The sequence below is a fragment of the Trifolium pratense genome, linkage group LG1 (assembly GCF_020283565.1).
Source record: "Trifolium pratense cultivar HEN17-A07 linkage group LG1, ARS_RC_1.1, whole genome shotgun sequence".
In the NCBI taxonomy this organism is placed as follows: Eukaryota; Viridiplantae; Streptophyta; class Magnoliopsida; order Fabales; family Fabaceae; genus Trifolium; species Trifolium pratense.
The window spans coordinates 27,554,204-27,576,736 of NC_060059.1; the positions used below are offsets into that span (position 1 = coordinate 27,554,204).

The window sequence follows — 22,533 nt, forward strand, 5'->3', positions numbered from 1 at the left end:
ATCGACTCTATTAGGAGGCATTTGAATTCTGAAGTTTACAATCATGTAGGTGTAATGACATATTTGAAGAGAGGGAAGAAAGCAATAAAAATAATTATAGATATGGTGGTGGACAATATTTTTGTTGTCTAAATACCGTTCCTTATATCAAACTGTGATGAAGGATGAAGTCATAAATAATATCTATACAATTTAATTGATATTTGAATTTTAAGAATTTGTGAATGACTTTGTTTATGTGTAGAATTTGAATTTAAAGAATGAAGTTGTGAAATTATGAAATTTTCAAATTTTTTAGGTGTCATATTTTTTTATAGTTCAACCAGGTTTAATATCTATAAAGTTTGTTATATAGAGACTAGTTTATTCAACCGTGCTATTTGATTTTAACCGGTTTAGTCATACCAGCGATCTAGTGGTTCAATTAATGAACCAGTGACTCGATATCCTCACCGGTTAGGTTTGATAAGATTAGTTTTTTTTTAAGCATGACGGTCTGATTTATAAAACATTGATTCATGAAAGTCGAAACTACAAACAGATGAACATTACAAATTTACAGTCTGATATACGCTTGGCACGTGCAACAAGGAAGAACCGACATACAACACCAAAACAAAACTACCGTATAAAAAACGCATGCATGTGTTTAAATAAATAAATAATAATTAAAATAGCAAGACAATATTCCTAAGCAAACTCTCGAATAAAAGTGGAAAATAAAATAGTGAAACGAAATCAGAAATGAACACTTTATTGTTGAAACCCTGCTGCTTCATTGTTATCTTCGCTTTGATCATCATCGCCATGGCCGATTCAGCACCCAAATCCATCGCCTCCGATTCTTCTTCTTCTGCTCCTGCAGTTCACATCATATACACCGAGAAGCCACAGGAAGAGGAACCTGAGACTTACCACATCCGAACCCTCACTGCGGTTCTCGGCAGGTTTGCTTTATTCTCTCTATCAATTCATGTTGTTTCTGTATTTTAGGTCAAAATTGCTTTTCTGTGTAATTTTAATATGTCTAGTACTGTATACAAAATTACAAAATAAGTTAGAATTCATAGTTGCATGAGCTTAGAATTGATTCTAGAACATCAAACTCAAGTTGATTATTGTTATTATTGCAGTGAGGATGCTGCAAAGGAGGCTTTGTTGTATAGTTATAAGTCTGCAGCAAGTGGCTTCTCTGCTAAGCTTACTCCTGAACAGGTTGCTCAGATTTCAAGTAAGTTCCTTTTTTCAATTCCCTTTTGGATTATTATGATTTTTATGTTTTTAAAATTGTCTTATGTAACGTGTTTTCTTCAAAAGCTGATCAAGATTATTACTCCCTCTAGTCCTTATTAAAAGAAAAAGTTTACTTTTTAGATTCATCGAATGATTAATGTATCCGATCATTCAATGAATCTAAAAAGTAAACTTTTTCTTATAATAAAGACTAGAAGGAGTATTACTGTTGATGTTTTGTTCCGGATATTATTATTTTGTTTGTGTTTTATTAAATGCTTTTGGCTTGGAGGTAAATAGTAGCGTGTTGGATGGTTAGGGTATTATTGAGTTGTAACTTCATTTGTGGTTGATTATACGCAAGCATGCTTTGGTTTTTCTTCTTTGATCAAGCAAGCTTATAATATTAATGTCATATATTGGATTTGTTATCTTAATGCATTCATATAAAATATTTACCTCATATCCTAGCAGCACTGTCTTCATATTTTGTGAAACACAAACACTGTCTGAATGTTCATATTTTGACTCCTGAACACGGGAATGGATTCTCTCAAGTGTGATTTACACTTGAGAGAATAAAGTGTAATCTAACACCATCTAAATTCATTTTCTCTAAATTTTTATATATTTCTCTCTCTTGATCAATGGTAACAAACCACACTTTATTCTCTCAAGTGTAAATTACACTTGAGATAATCCATTCCCCCTGAACACCCTGTTAACCTCTATGCTTGCTTCTTATGAGATTACAAGCTCATGTTACACCTTCCAATGTGCTAAGCTCTGTGTATATGTTCGCACCAGAATGCACTTCACATACTATAGATTCCTCTGCCCAAGTTTTGAGAGTTGTTGCATTGCGATTATACTAATTGGATTCTAACGATTATATGTCGACTCCTGCAAGAACTTGGTGTGTGTGTGTGTGAATTCTAGCTTTATTGGTGTCGGTGTTATCAAATAGAAACCATGGCAGCGTCATGGTGGATTTTTTGCCAACCGTAATGGTCAATTTGTGAAGGATGGTGTTTCATGGCAGAAATAGCGGCTTAAAACAGCTGAGTTTTGGCCTTTCACCATGGTCCACTCTCCACAGTCGATAACACTATCTAGCCTCTGTGTTATTGTGTCTTGGGGAAGGTCAAGGGAAAAGTTCAGTTATTAACCTTTGAATAAGAAACCATTAATAAGTTTTCTACTAAGAGTAACATATTTCTAGAGACAAGACTGGTAATGGGTGAATTTAGGGCATGTGTCTATCATTAGCCAGTTATTAGTTTTTCAGATATTTCATCCTCTTATTTAGATAGTATCCATATACTTTCTTTTCTTTTGTTGATCGAGAATGTTAGTAATCACAATGCTTGTTCTAACAGCTTATTGTACTCTTGTAGAGAAAAATCCTTGTTTTTGGCTCTATCATATGGTTAATGTAACATCAGTACAAGTAATTCTTTTGAACATGAGAATTATTAATCTTGTGTCTTGACCATCCATGCATGATTGTATGATCTATATTTATTGTTCTTATGGAATTTTTCTCACCAAATATGTCACCTATCTATCAATACTACACATATTCTGTTTGTTTGTTTTTTGTTTGTGTATTCATGATTTGATACTTCTTCTCATTTTTCTCATTTTGGTAAACATGCTTCCCATTTTTATAATTTATGTTGGATGTTTTAACTTGCAGAACAACCAGGTGTTCTTCAAGTTGTTCCAAGCCAGACAGTTCAGCTCCATTCAGGACCAAATAAGCTGCACTAGAGATTTTATCTTCATTTGAAGATGTATGTGGCCTGAAACTGTTAACATATATCTTGTATAAACTCACCCAAAAATATTATCTACACCATATGTATAAACAAGTTTGGCAGACTGCGCTTATGACAATAATAAATATGGGTTTATAATATATTGTGATTGTGATATATATTGTTAATATTTTGGATAAGTTTTGTTATCTATATATGAAATGGCATCAACGAGCTTATATTTGTTGAAGCATCAAAGAACATAGTAATTAGATGTTTTGTGTTGCAAATTATGCTGACTACATTGTTGAGCAACATTTTTTATGTCAAACTTACATTATCAGCCATATTATCCGTGTTTCATTTAGTTTGTTGTATTGTCTCAAATTTTGCAAAGATGGGCTTCATAAAATTATGAAGCTATTCAACAACAATTCCCCTCCTTATACTTCAAACTTATAACTTATGAAGCTATTTAACAAAAATAATTTATTATTACCCGATTTAGAGGCATACATAGACTCTATATATATCTTCTCTCCACCGTTTTTGAATGTATCTCATTAGCAATATAGTTATAAACATTGTATTCTAAATATTGATGAATAAAATTATATACCTGTAGATGTTCAAACTTCAAACTCTCATTATTCTTATTCATCAGACCTTGTGAAAAAACAAAATTTTTTGCTCTTCTTCTCTCTCTTTTGAAGGTTGTTTTTCTCAGAAAATTTCACTCACACAATAACCATAATATGACCACTCTCCACTTATATTAGAGAGACGTAATAGACTAACAAGCTTAATCTTTCTCAGCACAGGAAGGGAACACAAACGCAACAAACCCCCTCCCTCACAAATTCCTTCTAAAAATCAAACTCATATTCTCCCGAACGTTTGTTCTATGGATAATTCATTAACAACTTGAATCCAAAACCATTTAATCCATTCAATATTCACTTTAAATCCATGAAATATTCAATATAAAGCTATAAAAATGAATTGTTGAAATCGAAGAGTACTCAGAAAAGAGAACCTTAATTTTTTTTTAATTTTTTTTTTAAAAAAAAGAACCTTATTAATTAAAATTAAAATCTCTTTGTTTGAATAGTGCCACCAAAAAAAGAAAGAAAGGAAATATTGCAGTATTTTCCTTGACACACAACACAAGTTGAAAATGACACTGAAGCATACTTGAACTCTCCATTCATGATATAAGTGCGTGTGTAGTGTAGTATCTATCTATCAACCACACAGTGAGTCAAAATCAAAATGGGGCATTCCTCTTCTTCTTCTTCATCTTCCACTTCAACCCTCGTCATCTTCAATCTACTCTTCCTTTTCTTCTCCATATCAACTTCTTCTACCGCCACCGCCGATCTCCGCCTCACACTGGAAGCTAAGAAGCTGGTGAGAGACCTTAATTTGTTCCCGGAACTCAACCTCAACATCGCTGCTGATGCTGCTGCAAGTTCGTCTTCATTAGATCCCCATGGCGGCAAGATCGTTGAGAAGCGTCTCAAGTTCCCTAACCTAATCAACGATGATGTTGATGATGTTTCCGTTGAGGATCTTGGTCACTATGCTGGCTATTACCCCATTCAACATTCCCATGCCGCAAAGTACTTTCTTTCTTAATTCTATCTGCAATTTTTGTGTCATTCTTTTTCCTTTGTTCAAAATTCTTTCCCTAATAAATAGCATTTCCCTACTATATTGTATTTGTATGATTATATTAACTCTGTAAATTATAAATATATCATAATATATGTGCATTTAAAATTAGTATTATTTGTATACTCCTCAAGGAGAAGTTGACTTTTTAGATACATTGAAAAAAAGTATCTAGTCTATAACATAGTCTAGATACATCAATTTTTCAATGTATCTAAAAAGTGAATTTCTTCTTATATTAAGGACCGGAGGGAGTATATATATTCAAGATAATTGCGCTTGAATGAAAAGCAAACAGACAACAAGCTGCATGCAGAGATCTAGGAGACACGATGTTGCTATGCACGACTCTTTCAACTCTTTTCAGAAGATCCACAGCTCTGATGCTAGGACTCTTTGAACTCATTTAAAATTGCATTGCATGAAATATTATGTGTTGTAGTTTCTTAGTGTTCTTACACTACAGTTTGTATGTGGATTGTTAGCATGTTTTAATCATTTTTTCCTTATATTTTGTTGATGTGGCAGGATGTTTTACTTTTTCTTTGAATCACGCGACCATAAGGAAGCTCCTGTTGTGATTTGGTTGACCGGAGGACCTGGGTGTAGCAGTGAATTGGCTTTGTTTTATGAAAATGGCCCTTTCAAAATTAACGACAACTTGTCTCTTGTGTGGAACGAGTATGGTTGGGACAAGGTAACCTAATGTCAAATTTTTCTATTTTTACTTTAATGCGCTACCAATTATCGTGGTTAAGAACTTAAGGTATTGTACTGCTGGTCTTTTTTGTTAGTTGGTGTATATATTTTAAGCTACCACTAATTATCATATCAGACTTTTTCCAAGTCATATTGCTTTTTGTGCTAATAACTAACCATTCTACTGCCATACTTTTGACACACAAATTTGACATTAAATTTCCAAATCAACTTGGATGGTTAAGGATGTTATGGTTAATGAATATAAAAAGATGCCACAACTAGACAGTCTTATATGAATTACTTTTTGCCTTGTTGAAAATTAGTCTTTAAGAGTAACTTCAACCATTATGAAATGGAGCCGAAAGTGGATAACCGATAGGAAGTGGGGATGTTCCTGTTCCTGATTTATTACCCATTGGTTGTTATCATAATAATGAATATTTATAAAGTAATCATGTTAATAAGAAACAATCTAATCAGTAATCACACATTTAAAACATTATCAAGTTTCTTGTTGAACTCATTTGTATGTATGTTGTTCTTTGATGCCATGTTAGGGCTCACAGTGGTCTCTTTCTGTATAGTACTGACATGTAATTTTATCTACCACCAGCTGTTTTTCATGCTTCACATCTTCCTGAAAGATGTGAGTGTCTTTATGGGGAGAGAAATAAAATTGATATCATGTTTGTTATATCCTTGATCATTTCTTTGTGTATTGTAATTATTTATGACAGTTAAATTTGTTTCCAATTTTGTAGGTGTCAAACCTTTTGTATGTTGATCAACCAACTGGAACTGGCTTTAGCTACAGTACTGATTTGCGTGATATGCGTCATGATGAAAAGGGTGTTAGCAATGACCTATATGACTTTTTGCAGGTACCTGTGTTTGCTCTTATTTTTCCACATTGAACTGACCTGTATGAAAAGGGTTTACTTGACAATCAATGAGGAAGGGGCTTGTTTTCTTATTTTTCTCTATTCACTAATTTAATTACTCAAGCAACTCAAATTAGCACATTGAACTACCGAGCAGCTGATATCTGTGTACTGTGATGTATTACGTCATTCATGTGTTCAAAATAAGGATGTATGCTTTACAAGTAAAGTAACCATGTAATAGTCATGTGAAGCAAAAACAAAAGGCTGGCATTGGGATCCACGGTTGTAATAGATCAAGATAAAAAGTCCTCACCAGCTAACTATGCACCATCCTAGTTGTCGCCATTGTTATCAGTGGTGACCGTTTTGATCATGCAGCCTTTGAGACACAGGCAACAATAGGCTATCTTGGGATCCCTGGTCCATCCGGTATTCAGATGGTTTAATTGACTTCGAAGGCCATCTTTACCCTCTGTCACATAGATCCTATGTTGTTAATAGCGCTGCTATAGCGGCATAGTGTGGTTGTGAGGCCCTCCATCGCTACGACATGGGGCCACGAAGCGCTATTGAGAGAAGTGGTCTTAGTGGCCATGAAAAGTGGTTGAGTAGTGGTGCAATAGCATTTTCGTGCCCGCCATCGTGTTTTTTGGGGGAAATTTTTTTTTTTCCAGAAAACCTTAATTTTTAAAATTCTTTTAATTGGTTGAGGGTATTTTGCTATTTTCTTACCCCCTATGGGTGACATAATATCTATTAACTCTTTAAAAGGCAATTGTGGCCGCTTTTCGTTTTCTTACTTCTCTTTAAGTTCCCCATCGCTGCTTTGTTGCTTCGTCTTTGAGTGTCCCTTCCTCTTCTCTTTGAGTTCACCATTCTTCTTCTTTATTCCCTGTTCTGTTTCTGTCCTTGCTACTCTATTTCTGTGCAAAGGTTTGTTTTCTCCTTCCTTTTTTGTTTCTGTGTTTTGTGTTCCTTCTCCTTCCTTTTTGAGTACATTTAAAACTTGATGGAATGATATTTTCATTACAAAGTGATTAGATATGATTGTCCCTTTGATTTTGTGTGTTTTTCTTTTTTTAGTATTTATGTATGTTGTTGGGATTTATTTTTTCTGTGTACATGGGTTTTTAGTCTTTACAATAGAGGTCATCCCGCTATCCGCTATACCACTATAGCATTTTTGGGGGTTGGCGCTACTTGCCGCTTTCTGAGATTAAGAACATAGATATCCACAAACCTCAGGTTTTCTGAAAAATCTTTGCAACTGTAATCCATGAGTGACCTGTTCAAATATGCAGAAAACTGGCATTAGGTCATCATGACTCACAAACAAATTAAAAAAGTGGCTATTGTTACAAATTTAAAGTTAAAATTATGGGCTTCATATCAAAATGTGGGTTCAGGTTTTATTTATATCACAGTTCAAAGTAGGAAGTGTAATACACATGTCAATTCATAGTAAAAATAATATCAAAACGACTGCAATAGCATCTTAACAGTTTTTTTTAATCTTTTTCCCTCAGGCCTTCTTTGCAGAGCATCCCCAATATGCAAAGAATGATTTTTTTATTACAGGTGAATCATATGCTGGGCACTATATTCCTGCTTTAGCATCTCGTATCCATCAGGGAAACCAAGCTAGTGAAGGAATTCATATAAATTTGAAGGTTCGTTCTGCTATATTTATAAGTGAAAGAATTGAATTGGAAAGCAAACTACCAGCGTATCTTATTTTTAATGGTTTGAACAGGGATTTGCCATTGGCAATGGGCTTACTGATCCTTTAATTCAGTATAAAGCTTACCCAGATTTTGCACTGGACATGGGCTTAATTTCGAAGGGTACACATACCCGCCTTGGTTTGGTGTTGGTTCCAGCCTGCGAATTGGCAATAAAGCTATGCGGTAATTTACACTTTGCACTGAGAAAAAACACAGAACGATAAATAAATTAGGTTCTTTTCGTTTTTTGATGTTGTTATTCATGTTATGAGTGTGTACAGAGAGAGTACAACTATTGAGGAGAAAAATAAATTAGATTTTCTTCATTTCTAGATGTTATTGTTGGAACAAGAAGTCATCCGTATTTTATTGACTAATAAATTTTAGAATTTGATTTAATGCTTCATCTTTGGTTTTGTTTTGTCCGACGAATATTTTTAAAACCAAACTTTGGACAATTTTGTTTGTTCCATCCTTCGTTTTTCAATCAAATCAAATGTGCCCCAAGTGTTTCCTGATCATTCACATCGGAAGTAAATTTGATAAGAATCGCTGCCTGTTTTTCTTCTAAAACCAATGCTTTTACTTGTTTGGAATCTTCTTCCGGTTGGCTTCTTGTACATTTATCTTTAATATTTGTTTTAATCCTTTCAGGCACTGATGGAAAGGCTGCCTGCCTGGCTGCAAATGTAGTCTGTAATCTCATATTCAATGACATCCTTTTACACGCCGGAAATATAAATGTGGGCAAACAAATTCTTCCTCATCTTGTTATTTATGGAAATTGTAATCTTGAAGCAATATATGGGTGTTTTCATAATTTTTTACCAGTAGTTATATACATTTGTTGCAGTACTATGATATCAGAAAGAAGTGTGAGGGGAGCCTCTGCTATGATTTTTCAAACATGGAGAAGTTCCTTGACCAACAATCAGTTCGGGATTCACTAGGGGTTGGCAAAATTCGTTTTGTTTCTTGTAGCACTGAAGTTTATGTGGCTATGTTGGTCGACTGGATGAGGAATCTTGAAGTTGGTATTCCTGCCCTTCTTGATGATGGAATCAAGTTGCTTGTTTATGCTGGGGAATATGATCTCATCTGTAACTGGCTTGGTAAGCATTTACACTTTATATATTTAAGATTTGTTGAGAAGTTTAATATTTCATGTTATAATCTTGTGAGTAATGACGTGATGGACCTTTTGCTGGTGGTATGGTTTCAATGAGTAGGTAATTCAAGATGGGTTCATGCCATGAAATGGTCCGGTCAGAAAGAATTTGTAGCCTCCCCTGATGCTCCTTTTATTGTTAATGGATCAGAAGCTGGATTATTGAAGAACTATGGTCCTCTGAGTTTCCTTAAGGTCTCTATCGCTTTCTTTCTCTACATACATACACATCTAGACACATGTTTATGTAGAAAAACTTAAAACTACCAATCTATATCGAATAAGTCATACTTTACATGGAAAACAGGGTAAACTATAGATTGCCTCCTTCAACATTACACTATCTGCAAAATACTCCACAACTTTTAATCAGCACTGGTAACAGGACTCACTATTCAGCAGTGCTGATTAAATTTACCCCAATTTCAACATTGCATCCAAGTCATTAACGATGATAAAAGCAGAAAGGATTATAAGTGCTTTTTTGTCAAGACTTGGACAGAATGTTAAAATTTGGAGTGACTCACTATTGAATGTTTATATTGTGCGGAGATAAATTGCATACTTTATTGCAGTGATCTAATACAAACTTGGCTTTTCCTGTGATACAATCACATTAAATGTTGTCCACAAATAGACACTTTGTTTATCTACCAAATCCTTTTTTGTTTTGCTCATGATTACTGGAAAATGTTTTATTGAGTTAAGTACTATGTGTAACAAAATCAGGTCCATGATGCGGGTCACATGGTTCCAATGGACCAGCCCAAGGCTGCATTAGAGATGCTGACGAAGTGGACTCGGGGAACCCTTGCCGAATCTATATCTGGTGAGGAAAAATTGGTTGCTGACATGTGAGCCCTTTTGTCGCTTGAGTAGTCTAGCAAAAAGAAACAAAAATGTAAAGGGATTGCAGTGGAAGTGAGTACAGTATCCAGTAGATAGTATGTAATGCATGTGATATCATCTCAACTTCATAAAATCTCTAAATTGACAATTACAAAGAACTTCTATCATGTAAGAAAAGAACTATTCTCGAGGACTTCCACATTTGGTGCATTAGATGTTTATTTTTGTTCTACAAGAGAAAAAGGACATAAGCAGCTAGTTTTACACAGACTTCTAATAACAATTCTGCATTTGCGGTTACTTTTAAATTATGGTTATAAAATTGGACTTAATGTGGCAATATCGCGAATTTTCATCTAATGTAGTAGGTGTAAAACTATTTTATTCTGATTGTGTATCTCCATAATCTGTCTACAAAATCATTTTTTTAATAATAAATTTTTTACGGTGAGGGAACGGTGTTCGAATCTAAGACAAAAAAAATCTTAGGACTCAAAGGTTTACATTTACCCCTCTTTAAAAGCACTAGCGGGACTCAAACCCAGGATTTCTCGAACTCAAGACTTGTTTGTTTTTCCTACAAAATCATATTTTGTGTGTACTTTTGAATTAGATTTCTTATTTTTCGTGATATTGTTGCGTGAAACATGGTATGAGAATTTTGAGTTTAATCGGTACTAATCTCTTCCATTTTTTTTAAAATTTGTGTTAGTTTTACTTGTTAACATGGAGAAAAAAGACTATTGAAGTAAACATTTGTTTTGCATTTCTAGAAATAATAAAAATGACAAAAAATAATTTGAGAAAGACTACTAAAGTGAACATTTTTCTTGCATCAATGCTGAAAGAATGTTATTGATACCATATTGAATCGAAAGTTCATTGAGAGAGATAATTTGAGATACAATAATTCCTCATAACCCACTTGGGTTAGTTTGGTGGTATTGATTTGAGACCTGAGAGTGTGTTACTCCTTAAGGTCTCAGATTCGATTATCTCTAGTGTCAATTTGGGTGGGCTAATTTAGCTTCTTAAAAAAAAAAAATCCTCATTTTTCATTGAGGGAAAAAAGGGAATAAAAAGGGGAAAATAAAATTGGGGGAGAAAAGGGAATAAAAATGAATTTCACCACCCATTATGTTGGAAATAAGAAAAATGGATAAGAAAACACCATTAAAGATAATGAATAACTCTCATTTAAAGAAGAGGACTGATGCAAATTTTATTCTGATCAATTATTCCATATAGCTTGACGTAAGTTGACAATTTCAAAAAGTTATTTACTATTAAACAATTTTAAAAAAATATTTAACAATTTTTGCAATTTCAAAAAAGTATTCAACTATTCAATCTAATCTACTCCCTCCGTCCCAAAAAGAATGACCCATTTTGAATATATGCACTATTTATATATATTGTTTTGACCATATTTTTCTACTAATAAATAAAAATAAATATTAACATATAAGATGTTGTTAGATTAGTCTCGATGAGTATTTTCAAAATATCAATTTTTTATAATTTTTACTATTATACAATTAAAGATATTAGTCGCCAAAGTTATGCATTGGCATGCGTGTTTCGGTCAACTGGGTCATTCTTTTTGGGACGGAGGGAGTAATAAATAGTCAATCTAATATAATAAGAATTTAATTTATATGCACCGTCGGTCTAAAGTTATTTTACACATGTGTCCAATAATATATCGACACATCATGTATGGTAATTAAAAACACATGATGTGTCACATTCATTAAATGATGTGGCAACACGTTATTGAATGCATGTGTAAAAAAAATTTACACCGACGGTGCACAATAATTAAACTCATCTAATAAATAGTTTCTGGGAGGTTGGCTCAGTTGGTAAGGATATGTATTATATATGCAAGAGCCGGAGTTCGAATTCCGGACATTCCACTTATCCGCTTTTAAGGCGAAATTTCTAGCAGGTAAAATTTACTTAAAAAAAAATAAAATTTGATGATATAAAATGTAGGGAATGCAGGTAAAATTTCCGGTGAGTGAGACACGTTATATACAAATACAAATAGAAACAAATTAAGGAATCTCTCTCTCTCTCTCTCTCTCTCTCTCTCTCGGTGTCCTCAATTGCTTGCGGGTACGTCCTTCCTCATTTTCTTCTTCTTCTTCTTGATTGTCGATCCTTATTAAAGTCAATGAAGTTTTTGGTTTCATATGAAATAGTCAATTTATAAGCATATTGCAAATTAACCTTATTATATTGTTGATCATTATTATGCATTGATACGATATCCATCAAAATGTCACCTTTTTTCAACAAACTTTTGTGTTCTGATTTTATTTACTCTACATTTATGTGATATATTTATGTTGAGTAGAGAAAGAATCATTATTCATTAGATTAGAACAACTCTGTATTGAAAACAATAATATACTTGTGTTTCAGGAATAGAATGAAACAATATTTTTGGAATCTGTTTTTCTGATCAATTTCATCCTTTCTTTTATATTATATGTAGGAACAAACAAGTTTAATGACCTGTTACATTATATGTGAGAATTTCTCCTCATAAACTTCTTAGCCCATCCATACATACATTTTCAAGATAGGTAGTTAGGTAGGTAAACTACTAGTATATATACTTTTCATATTTACTTTGCCCAGATGCATTTAGGTTCTTTGTTTCGCGTTTGTAACGATTATGTCCTTTTAAGTTTTGTAGGTAACAAATAGGTTCAAGTTTCTAATTTGTTGCACAGTTACCCTTCCATGGTTAATTTGAGGCTCAATCTGATGTGAACCATGGGGCCCAGACAATTGAGGCCCAACCAGAAGGGAGGATAACTGAACGAAGGGTAACCATGTAACAAGTTAGAAATTTAAAGGACCGATTTGTTAGCTAAAACTAACCGTTACAAACGCGAAACTTAAATGACTCATGGATGAATTTGGCCTTTATAATATAATAATTACAGTTTTTATTTGTTTCCCTGGTGCTAATCTTCAGATCCTATTGTTCACTAGTCACTGATATCGCTTTAGAAAAGATATTGCACATGTACTGTTTGATGTAGCATATCATAAATAGATATATTCATTTTATTGAATCTGTTCATCTGTTACAGACACCAACTATAGGATTTACTGACATCAAATTCCTCAATCTAGTCTTTGTGTAATTTTGCCTATTACATCAGCATTTGGCGATCACTACTTTTATTTTCCTGTGTTGTAATATATCTGAATGTTTCGTTCCTGAACAATGTCAGTGATGAACAATACTTTGTCTTTGGGAAGAAGATGCGTGGATTCTCCGCTGTCGATGGTTTTGTGGAGATAAGCGAATCTTTGGCAGAGATGATTAAATACGTGGCAAATGAACCATCTGTTGGTCTTTTCTTCATTCAACAGCATACTCAAAATGCAGTGCCTAATGTCATCAAGCTTAAGAAAAATGTTATTGACAAGTCTCATGAAACATCTTTGCATACACAAGATTTGGAGGACTCGGTCACAATGGTGAAATCAATGAAAGAGTGTGGATTTCCAATAGTTGATGAAATGATTGGCGATATTAAAAAAACTCTCGCTACTATCTCATCAAAGAAACCAAAAGGAGTGCTACTTCGTGGTCAGTCAGCATCAAATTTTCATACAGAACGAACTAGTTTTTGGCGTAGTTCTTCGGTTGATCCCCAAGAAGGAAGCGAAAAAAGGCACAACTATTTTTCAAGTGTTTTTATGTTTTCAAAAGTGAAGCAAAGTATTCCGAAGTGGTCACAACTTGATTCTACAGGATCAATGGATCCTGATGTGCCTTTGTCTGTCATATATGCAAGCAATTGTGCATCTTCACAAGGAATGGAAGTTGACGAGCTGTCACTGCCGAGTCAGATTGAAGATGAATCTCAACCAGAAAAGAGTGATACTAGTGATATTGAGAATAAGTTATTGTTAGTAACAGAAAAATATGATGACTTCAAAGCTAGTAAACAAGCTAAGCTGGAGGAGTGGCTGGAAGGAAGTAGTAACCATGATTGCAGGACAAGTGATGAGAATGAGAATAAGCCTTAGCTGAGCCATTATTACTCTGATATCATACACAGATTCAGCTTGTATATATTTCTTTGTAGGAGTATCTAATTGTCTCTTACTACCAAATATAAACAATAAATTTAATTAGTAATGTTGTTAAGTGTACTTTAAGCAATTATGATATCATGTGGGATTATTTGCACAGTATCCAGCATTTCTTGCTGCCTGGAAAAATTAGAATTGATTATTAATTAGTGGCCAAATACATCATGCTCTCCTTTCTTCTTCTTATCCTCCTTCTTTTTTCTTTTTTTACTAATCTCCTTTCTTCTTTTTTGTGTTAAATGAAGCAGCAAATACCGCTGAAACTTGCACATAGATCCCGGGTTTCAACCGGATGAATGTGTTCACCTTAACTATATCGGCTTTTACTAGTTGAACTTGAACTTATGCACACAAGCTCTCTTTTAAGTTAGAGGCGTGTAATATATTAGTCTTTTAGGATATTTTGTAACAAATTTGTCATTGAAGTTATAAAATATGTACTCCGTGTTCTTTTCTTAATTTTTCGTCAAACTCTAAAAAATATTGACGTGGCAGTCGTAACACTGGTGTGGCAAGTTCTTGTAGGATACTAACCAATATTTTTTATTTATTAAAAAATATAAAAATCCAAATTAAATAATTAGGGTTCTTAAAACCCTTTAAAACCAAACCCATAACCAATAAGGACACTTACTAAGAATCAAAAAGGGAAATAAAAGAAAATCGTCTTAAAAAAACCAAAATTTGAAACAAACACCTCTAATTTTTTGAAACAAGCTTATAAGCTCATAATAAGCTATAAGCTAGCTTATTTGTGTTACCAAACACACCCTGGGATTCTACCATTTTACTACAAAGAAAGCTATTGACCTTCTCTTTAGGATCTTCATTTTAAAATTATAGCTGATTTTTGCTGACTTTTTGTTGCTCAATAGTCTCAAATTGTGCAATAAAACCTTTAAACTTAAGTGATATACTTTTCTTTTCTTTTAAAAATTACACCAAAAACATATCCATTAAATTTAAATCTTATGATGAACATCTTTCCCATATCACTCGGTCATTTTATGATTTATCCACAAGTATGAACATCTTTGTCATATTTGTAACTTCCCATTTTTTTCTTCATTCAACTATATCATTTGCAAAAAAAAAAAGCACCAATATCACCTTTTTAAGCAACAAAGTTTTCAGATCATAAAGTATAGGTTACAGTATAATGTTTCATGTCCTCATAAACCATACAATTAGCACAACAAAAAGGAACTTATACATTGTATATTTTCTTTTCTCCTGTTGCTTCCCTAAAAGGCTGCACCGACCCAAAAAAGGACAGTGGCCAGTCTCAATTTGCAGGTAACATGAACGTGTTGAAACCTATCAGTGCTGTCAGGTATGATCATGTTCGTCTCTTGAAGTCCAACTATGCCATGCATAGCAGGAGGCTACTTAGACCCTGGCAATGCCAACATTGTATTTGGTGTTGATTATTTGCCAGTTTGCTGCATCAAAATACCATCAGCACCAAACGTATTTGCAAGTCAGAGCCATCTTCTATATGTTGAACAAAAGCACCGAGATGATCAGGTGAAATGCCGAAGATCATACCACAACTAAATAAAGCTAACTCAAGCCTTTGATGTATGAAACTTTGATAAATAGCTGGTGCCTGATTGTCAAAGGATGTATGCTTGCTTATAATGCAAGAGCCTACCTCTAGTGATAATCTATTCAATTACAATATCTTATTTACAACAACAATCAATGTATTTCTAACAAATACTTCATTAAAAAAATGTATATGTATTACAAATATTCTATTGAGAACACAAAGAATCCCGACTGAAGTTCCCAAAGAGAACAATCTGAATGGTATATCTTAGTCTTTCTGCAAATTAATATGAACAATTAGTCTTTTTAAAAAGTATAATCATACATCTGGAATCCAAGAAAAGCTATCAGAATTAAGATTCATTAGGTATGTCTCACCTCCTAGATGAAGAAATGTCATCCAGTTATTCAACTTCCATTTATGGATGGATTTGAGTTTGACAAGTCATTTTGATTGTTCCCTAGAAATATTTTGGAAGTTAGTATTTCAGCAAGACTAACTGGATAGCTACCAAAAGCAAAGTACAATAAAATTTTAACAAATGCTTAATTGGAAGTTGAAGTTTTCTGTTTACTAATAATAAAAAGGCCGGAGATACTGTCAATCATTTGAATAGGGCAAAAAACTAATGAAATTGCATGTAGAAGTAGGGAGTAACTGAGGAAAGGATAATTATCCTCCAAAACATGCTAATTCATCCATATTAAAATAGACCATGATACCACTAACCATGTTACTAGCAAGCTATCATCAACTCCTCACAATTTTTCCCATTTGAAGAGAAGGAGCAGGTGAGAGAAACAATTGTGCATCCAACCTTCTTAGCCTAATCTTTTAATGATATATGAAACCAGAAAGATACTATAGTAAAGGGGAAGATATATTTCTGCTTGATGACAGAAAAACTTTACCGTGAAAATAGATAAAGTCTTGCAATATTTGATTAAACCATATGCTAACAAAATAATTATAATAATAATAATAAAGGACAACGATATAATAACAAAATTTCAGTTAACAATCAGGTTAGAATTTCACCATATGTACAACTACAAACTCTCCAACAAACAGCACCTATATTTCTCATCTTAAAGGAGCAAAACTAAAGATCCAAATTCTAAATGTGGGCAATGGTTTCCCTTCATAACAAAGCCAAATATTATATGGAAACTGTTGCCTATAGAAAAATTTAAAAATTTTAAATACAATTAACACCAGTCCAGAGAGTATTCATTTTCAAAGGGGACACTGAGTATCAAAATATTTTTCCTTTATAGAACAATTACCTGAAGCAAGCACATCAGGAAGCACTTGGTCTATTATCCGATTCTCTTCAGATACTTTAGAGGAACTCCCCACATTCATGCTTGCAGGGGGTATGGATCCATTGCTTTTCTTCACCACCTTTGCCTTTCTGAATCAATCAATATAATTAAGTTAAAATTTTATATCAAATAGAACAGCTTATGATTTGAGGTGACGAGATACTATAACTTATTAATATCAAGAAATTCAGCTCAAACCTGATTATCTTTCGCTTCATAATGCCTGCTTTTAGCTTTGACACCCCTAACCCTTAAATAGACCGTGTAAAATGTTAATAAATTGCTGCATCTGTGTAATAACAAAGGAGAAAGAATAAACAGAAAGATAAATCACTCACCTGGTTTAAGAGACATAGAAGTTGAAACAGGTTTACGATTGCCCCTCTCAGCTTTAATAGAAGCGATGACAGAATCAGCATTCAGACCCAATCCTTTTCTTCCCACGAGCTTCACTCCTAGCTTTTCACAAAGGTAATTCAATCTCATTTCATCACCGCCCCTTACTTCTCTTAGGTCAAGAACCTGTTGTCTTGACAGCAAAGTGTAAACATGAAGCTGCTGCTTTTGATTAAAATGTGACTGAAGCTGCTGAAAAAGTAATTTGTTTGAGTGTTGTTGTTGGTCTTGTTTGGCAACTTCGTGATACTTCTTTTTAGGCTCACCAAAAGTTACCCTCAAGATCGCGGGTGATTTTGGGTCTGCATTTTTCTTAGCAAAAATGATAGAAAAACTCCCAAATTCTATATCAGGTTCTCTAAATAAATCCGCAAGAACGGAAGCACAAGAATGAGCATTCGAAGGGGTCTTTTCAACCTTCACATTCATTGATCTAATATTAGCATGGTGGGCCATATTTGCTGCTTCTCTTAGACCACTTAGAAAAGCCCCATGCATAGTAGCAGGATAGCGCCTATTAGTTGCCTCCCCAGCAAAGAAAAGTCTACCATCTCCCACACTTTCAGCTAAAATATCATAATCATCACCTGAAGCTCCAACTGCAACATTAGAGTAAGAACCAAAGCAGAAGGGGTCACTACCCCATCTAGTACAGACAGTTTGGATAGGTTCAGGAACACTGATTCCTTTTGGTTCGTAGATACCTGCACACAGATAAAGCATTTTTCTTAAATAAAATATAGTAATCAGATCTAAAAATATCAGCAGCAAAATCTTGCTCGCAATCTTTTTCTGACAATTCAAAAACAAAAATAAATACTACTTCTGAAAAGAAGATAATAAGAAATACTGGATGGAGTATTAAAGAAAAGTGTGATCTTAATATTGTTAAAGAATCAGAAGTGAATATTGGTGGTTACGTATAAACTAAAGTAACACACGGTTGCCGTTCGGCTTAACATAAATCCAGCATTTCCAGTGACATATGATAAGAACCTCTATTAAAATGGTTGACAATCCGAAACTGATTGTGATTTATTTCTAGATTCGTGAAAAATGCTAAGTAGTTCACTGAGAAAGTTTTCCCTCAGCACTTAGCATTTGTGGGAAATTCCATGCAAGAAAACATTTTCACCTTTTGTTTATACTCCACCTATCTCATTTTACTTGATGTTTAAGGCAATACACATATCTTAAGAAAACCACCGATTATACTCATTTTGAAAGTAAAATAATATGTTTTGACTGGAATGCCCTTTTTGTAGCAGGAGTTAGGTAGAAAAGCTAATTAATATAGAATAGGTTGGTATAACGATAAATAAAAGTATTATTGAAAAAAATATAATTGTTATTCTGAAGTGACATAATTTGAGACAAACATATTTTCCAAGAGTAACAATCAAAATAAGATGGAGGAAGTATATATCGTTATATTATGAACAAAACTTATATCCCAAGGCACAAAAAGGAGTTGAGGAAAACATCTAAATTACTTAAGGGACTTGCAATTTTTTATCTGGTAAGTTGTAGTTGTAGTGATGCATATTTTAGGAACATTCTTATCATGTAATTGTATTTGATGATTTATGATTTACGATGGAGCTGATGAATTATGATGGAAAAGAAATATCAATGTTGTAGCTTTCACATAGAGGTTACCCTTCAGAATTTGAAGAACCTTTGTTACTGCATCTGTAGGGGGCATGCTCTCAAATTTATGTGCAGCTTCCCCTGCCACTAAAGCAATCAACAGAGGACCACCAGCAACTGTTGCATAACTGTAAAACAGAAAAAATTCCCCACGACGACTTGGATCATCAGAAAGATGCCCAAATGTGTCGAGATCCATCTCCCAGAACACATGAGGGAAGAGCATAGCAACCTTATTCAGTAGACCAAAACCCAATCTTTTAATTCCATCAAGCTTTCTTTGAGGCAACTCCGGTATAAATTTGATAGACCCTTTCTTCAAAACACCCAGGGGAACAGTACACAATGCCATATCACCCTCAAATACCTGACTTCCTGCAATAACCTGCACTCCGTCACTACCATACCTAATCGTATTTACAGTTTTCTCATATAAAATTGGCACGTTCTCAGCCAAGGCTTGAATCAACTTTCCGTTTCCTCCGGGCAAAAAACAATGATCTCCTCCCATATCATACGGATCATCTTGGTCCCAAAACGCAAGTGAAAGATGTGATAATAAACCTGCATTTGCATATTCCAAATTTGCAAGATGCCAATTGAACAACTTCATCTCCTCATCATTCACAGCATCCTTATATACTTGCCTGAACGTCTCCAGCGCTGCCCCAAGGGACACGTCGACAGAGACCTCCCCCATTAATTGCCTAAGCCTGCTGGCCTTATCTAACAAGCGATTAAAAGCAGATTCAACCTTCACATCCATATCAGGGTTAACCGGCTTTCCATCAACACTATAAAGTGGACACTTATCTCTCACCTTATGAAGTGAATCACCTAACTGCCTAGCCACAATCCCAAGAGGATTCCCTAAAGTACCTGTCAAAACACTCCCACCTAACTCAGCAGCCGCACCCACCCTACTCCCTACCTCCATTTTCTTAGTATAAACCCGTCCACCAGCCCGTTTCCTCCCTTCCAACACAGTCACTTTAAACCCAAACCGCATCAACTGCCTTGCAGCAGCCAACCCAGCAAGACCAGAACCAATGATAATCACACGAGCCTTACTCGATTCAGTAGGGATTTTGTCCTTAATTGCGGAAGCAATACCAAAATTGATATAACCATGCGATACAAGATAATTATAAGCAGAATCCAAAAGTGCATTGTAATGTTGAGGTATATAATCAGTAAACATTTTCTTAGTAACCCAAACCGAAACATTCTCACGCCATTTAGCAATAATGTGGTTCCTAATGAGAGTGTAATTCACCTGTTCGATCCCTCCGATGACAGGTATAACTCCGGTTTCGATCTCCTCCTCGGAAAGCGAATCTGCTGGAAAACCAGCAGTGAGTGCAATCATTGCCTCCGTTTTAGCTTCTTTGTTTATCACTATAATTTCATCGGAGAAGTCTTGTGCAGGCGTGGACAATGGCGGTGGGATTCTGATTGAAGAAATGGAAACTGGAGCTGCTGCAACAGCTGAAGATGAAGAAGAAGAAGTGATGGCGTTGGGAGTGTGAGGAGAATGAAACGACGCCGGATTGCGTTGGGACCTGCCACGTCTTCTCTTCTTAGGGACGGATATATCAATGTAATGGGTGAGGTTAGGGTTTTGGTCCCAATTGGGGATTGAATCGGATTGAATATTAGGGTTAGGGTTTTGTGGAGGGGATGGTAATTGGGAAGGAGGAATGAAAGAAGATTGAGGTGGAGAAGGAGGAGGATCCATCACAGTAATGGTAATATTTTCGATCGCCGGAAACACGAGCTATCTTAAGCGCCACCCTCCACCACCGTCACCGCCACCGTTCAGTGTCACTGCCAAACTGGAGTGGTGGAATGTTACAGTTCGGTGTCATTGTTGTTTGTAAAATTGTGAATTTTTATTTTTTATTTACAGATATTCCAAGATAATAATTTTTTAAAAAGAAATTGTATTTTTTTACAGTAAAAAACTAAAAACAACAAAATTAAAAATAAATAAAATAAAATAACATTTATAGATTTTACTTTCAATTTAAAAATAAAAGTCAATATACATTTATTTTTCTTACTTTTACCTAAACATAATAATAGTAATACATATACATCTTGTAACCAAAAAAAAAAAAAGTAATACCTATACATCCTTCTTCAAAAATTAAGAATAATACTATAAAGGCTTTAATGCAATTTTTGTCCCCTATTTTGAAAATTATGAACTTTTGATCTTCCTATTTTAGTTTTTTTTAGTTTTAGTCCCCTAATTCAGTTTGTCCATCTTTTGCTGATGTGGCAAGTTCATTAATGACGTGATAGTGTCCATGTTGACAAACATATTCCATCTTGACAAACATCTTCTGTGATGGCTTCAAACTTACAAAGGGGAAAAGGCAGCATGCAACTTAGTTTGGCGAATCTGGGTTATTTGAAGAAAAATTAAGTTCAGTGAAGAAGAATCACGTTTGTAGTCTCGTAGATTCGCGTTTGATTTTTATCCAAACATTACATAAAATGAGAAACTCGCGTTTTCTGTGTGAAACTCGTGTTTGGAGCGTCGAAACGCCGAAACAAACAGACGCTAAGTTTCCATATTCAAACTCCAGTTTTTTTATTTTGAGTCATGCAATACAGTAGAATTATACTTAAGAGCGAGAGAACGATTGAGAGGGATAGAAGTTTGCTGCATTGCTACGTTTTTCAGATTTGGGAACACAGGGTTCCAGAATTTTTATTCATAGGTTATACTGTTTTTTCTAATTATTATTATTAATTATCTGTTTAATTATTTTATTGTTTTTTAAATATAATATTTGATTTAAAAAAAATAATGACAGATTCACCAAAAAAAAAATATTGACATGGAATATGTTTGTTAACATGAACACTGTCACGTCATTAATGAACTTGCCACATTAGCAAAAGATTGATCAAACTGAGTTTGGGGGACTAAAATTCAAAAAAAAAAAAACTAAAATAGGGGATAAAACAGCTGACTTTTAAAATAGGGGATCAAAAGTTCGGGTTTTTCAAAATAAGGGACCAAAATTGCATTAAAGTCTAATATAAAAAACATATTATTTAAGGTTTTAAAGAGTATCTGGGACACTTGTTAACATTGCCTAATGTAAATACATTTCATTTATAATTTCTAATCAAAACAATAGTCATTGCAAAGTTTTAATGAATTTAAAAGCTTTTTTTTTTTAATATTTAATAACTAAAAATATTTAGTAATGTTCTTATTTTATTAACGGATGTAGATATTCACGGATTCAAATACTTGTATCCATCCATTAAATAATGTATAGTTGAGTATTCATTTAAGTTACCCGCAGATATTCATTCATACCTATAGACCATACTAAAGCCCTTAACGGCCGCACTTACAAGTTGGTGACTCAACTTCTGGAACATGCACAAGCTTAGGCAGCTCGATAAGCTGTAGGTAGACTGAGGAGGGTGTTTGTTCTATTCCCGAATGCATCAATTTGTTTTTTTGT

At 34.1% G+C, this 22,533-nt stretch overlaps 4 protein-coding genes across 9 annotated transcripts; 3 read left to right on the forward strand and 1 right to left on the reverse strand.

Annotated features, from left to right (window-relative positions):
* Positions 1-679: 679 nt before the first annotated feature.
* On the forward strand, positions 680-3,154 carry LOC123884809 (subtilisin-like protease SBT3.17). The gene is made up of 3 exons (XM_045934028.1): positions 680-947; positions 1,134-1,231; positions 2,933-3,154. The coding sequence occupies exons 1-3, from the start codon at positions 745-747 to the stop codon at positions 3,004-3,006; spliced, it is 375 nt and encodes a 124-aa protein (XP_045789984.1). The 5' UTR covers positions 680-744; the 3' UTR covers positions 3,007-3,154.
* A 940-nt stretch (positions 3,155-4,094) lies between these two features.
* LOC123884799 (serine carboxypeptidase-like) lies at positions 4,095-10,193 on the forward strand. The gene is made up of 9 exons (XM_045934019.1): positions 4,095-4,615; positions 5,196-5,364; positions 6,131-6,250; positions 7,780-7,923; positions 8,007-8,160; positions 8,632-8,720; positions 8,831-9,089; positions 9,207-9,340; positions 9,875-10,193. Exons 1-9 carry the CDS (start codon positions 4,266-4,268, stop codon positions 10,001-10,003), a joined length of 1,548 nt encoding a protein of 515 aa, XP_045789975.1. The 5' UTR covers positions 4,095-4,265; the 3' UTR covers positions 10,004-10,193.
* Positions 10,194-12,032: 1,839 nt separating this feature from the next.
* Positions 12,033-14,221, forward strand: LOC123884817. Of its 3 annotated transcripts, XM_045934036.1 has the most exons (3): positions 12,064-12,115; positions 12,498-12,596; positions 13,249-14,221. In XM_045934036.1, the coding sequence occupies exon 3, from the start codon at positions 13,280-13,282 to the stop codon at positions 14,051-14,053; it is 774 nt and encodes a 257-aa protein (XP_045789992.1). In that variant the 5' UTR covers positions 12,064-12,115; positions 12,498-12,596; positions 13,249-13,279; the 3' UTR covers positions 14,054-14,221. The 3 variants fall into 3 exon arrangements, with proteins under 3 accessions (XP_045790003.1, XP_045789992.1, XP_045790009.1); XM_045934047.1 differs by lacking the exon at positions 12,498-12,596 and having other exon boundaries at positions 12,033-12,115; XM_045934053.1 differs by lacking the exon at positions 12,064-12,115 and having other exon boundaries at positions 12,511-12,531.
* Positions 14,222-15,206: 985 nt separating this feature from the next.
* Positions 15,207-20,949, reverse strand: LOC123914239 (protein FLOWERING LOCUS D). 4 transcript variants are annotated; one of them, XM_045965325.1, is made up of 6 exons: positions 19,052-20,949; positions 17,335-18,096; positions 17,195-17,246; positions 16,958-17,085; positions 16,049-16,131; positions 15,207-15,947 (listed from the first exon to the last, which is right to left on the reverse strand). In XM_045965325.1, exons 1-5 carry the CDS (start codon positions 20,778-20,780, stop codon positions 16,079-16,081), a joined length of 2,724 nt encoding a protein of 907 aa, XP_045821281.1. In that variant the 5' UTR covers positions 20,781-20,949; the 3' UTR covers positions 15,207-15,947; positions 16,049-16,078. The 4 variants fall into 4 exon arrangements, with proteins under 4 accessions (XP_045821281.1, XP_045821289.1, XP_045821296.1 ...); XM_045965333.1 differs by having other exon boundaries at positions 17,195-17,240; positions 19,052-20,937; XM_045965340.1 differs by having other exon boundaries at positions 15,207-15,972; positions 17,195-17,240; positions 19,052-20,937.
* Positions 20,950-22,533: the final 1,584 nt, after the last annotated feature.

Bases quoted from the DNA above. Each gene is read 5' to 3' on its own strand.
- LOC123884809 (XM_045934028.1), top strand. From the start codon at position 745: ATGAACACTTTATTGTTGAAACCCTGCTGCTTCATTGTTATCTTCGCT. The intron at 948-1,133 runs GTTTGCTTTATT...TTATTATTGCAG, and splicing joins CTCACTGCGGTTCTCGGCAG to TGAGGATGCTGCAAAGGAGG. The intron at 1,232-2,932 runs GTAAGTTCCTTT...TTTAACTTGCAG, and splicing joins ACAGGTTGCTCAGATTTCAA to AACAACCAGGTGTTCTTCAA.
- LOC123884799 (XM_045934019.1), top strand. From the start codon at position 4,266: ATGGGGCATTCCTCTTCTTCTTCTTCATCTTCCACTTCAACCCTCGTC. The intron at 4,616-5,195 runs GTACTTTCTTTC...TTGATGTGGCAG, and splicing joins CAACATTCCCATGCCGCAAA to GATGTTTTACTTTTTCTTTG. The intron at 8,161-8,631 runs GTAATTTACACT...TAATCCTTTCAG, and splicing joins ATTGGCAATAAAGCTATGCG to GCACTGATGGAAAGGCTGCC.
- LOC123884817 (XM_045934047.1), top strand. From the start codon at position 13,280: ATGCGTGGATTCTCCGCTGTCGATGGTTTTGTGGAGATAAGCGAATCT.
- LOC123914239 (XM_045965325.1), bottom strand. From the start codon at position 20,780: ATGGATCCTCCTCCTTCTCCACCTCAATCTTCTTTCATTCCTCCTTCC. The intron at 18,097-19,051 runs GTAACCTCTATG...ATCTGTGTGCAG, and splicing joins GGTTCTTCAAATTCTGAAGG to GTATCTACGAACCAAAAGGA. The intron at 17,086-17,194 runs GTTTGAGCTGAA...TGATTGATTCAG, and splicing joins ATGAAGCGAAAGATAATCAG to AAAGGCAAAGGTGGTGAAGA.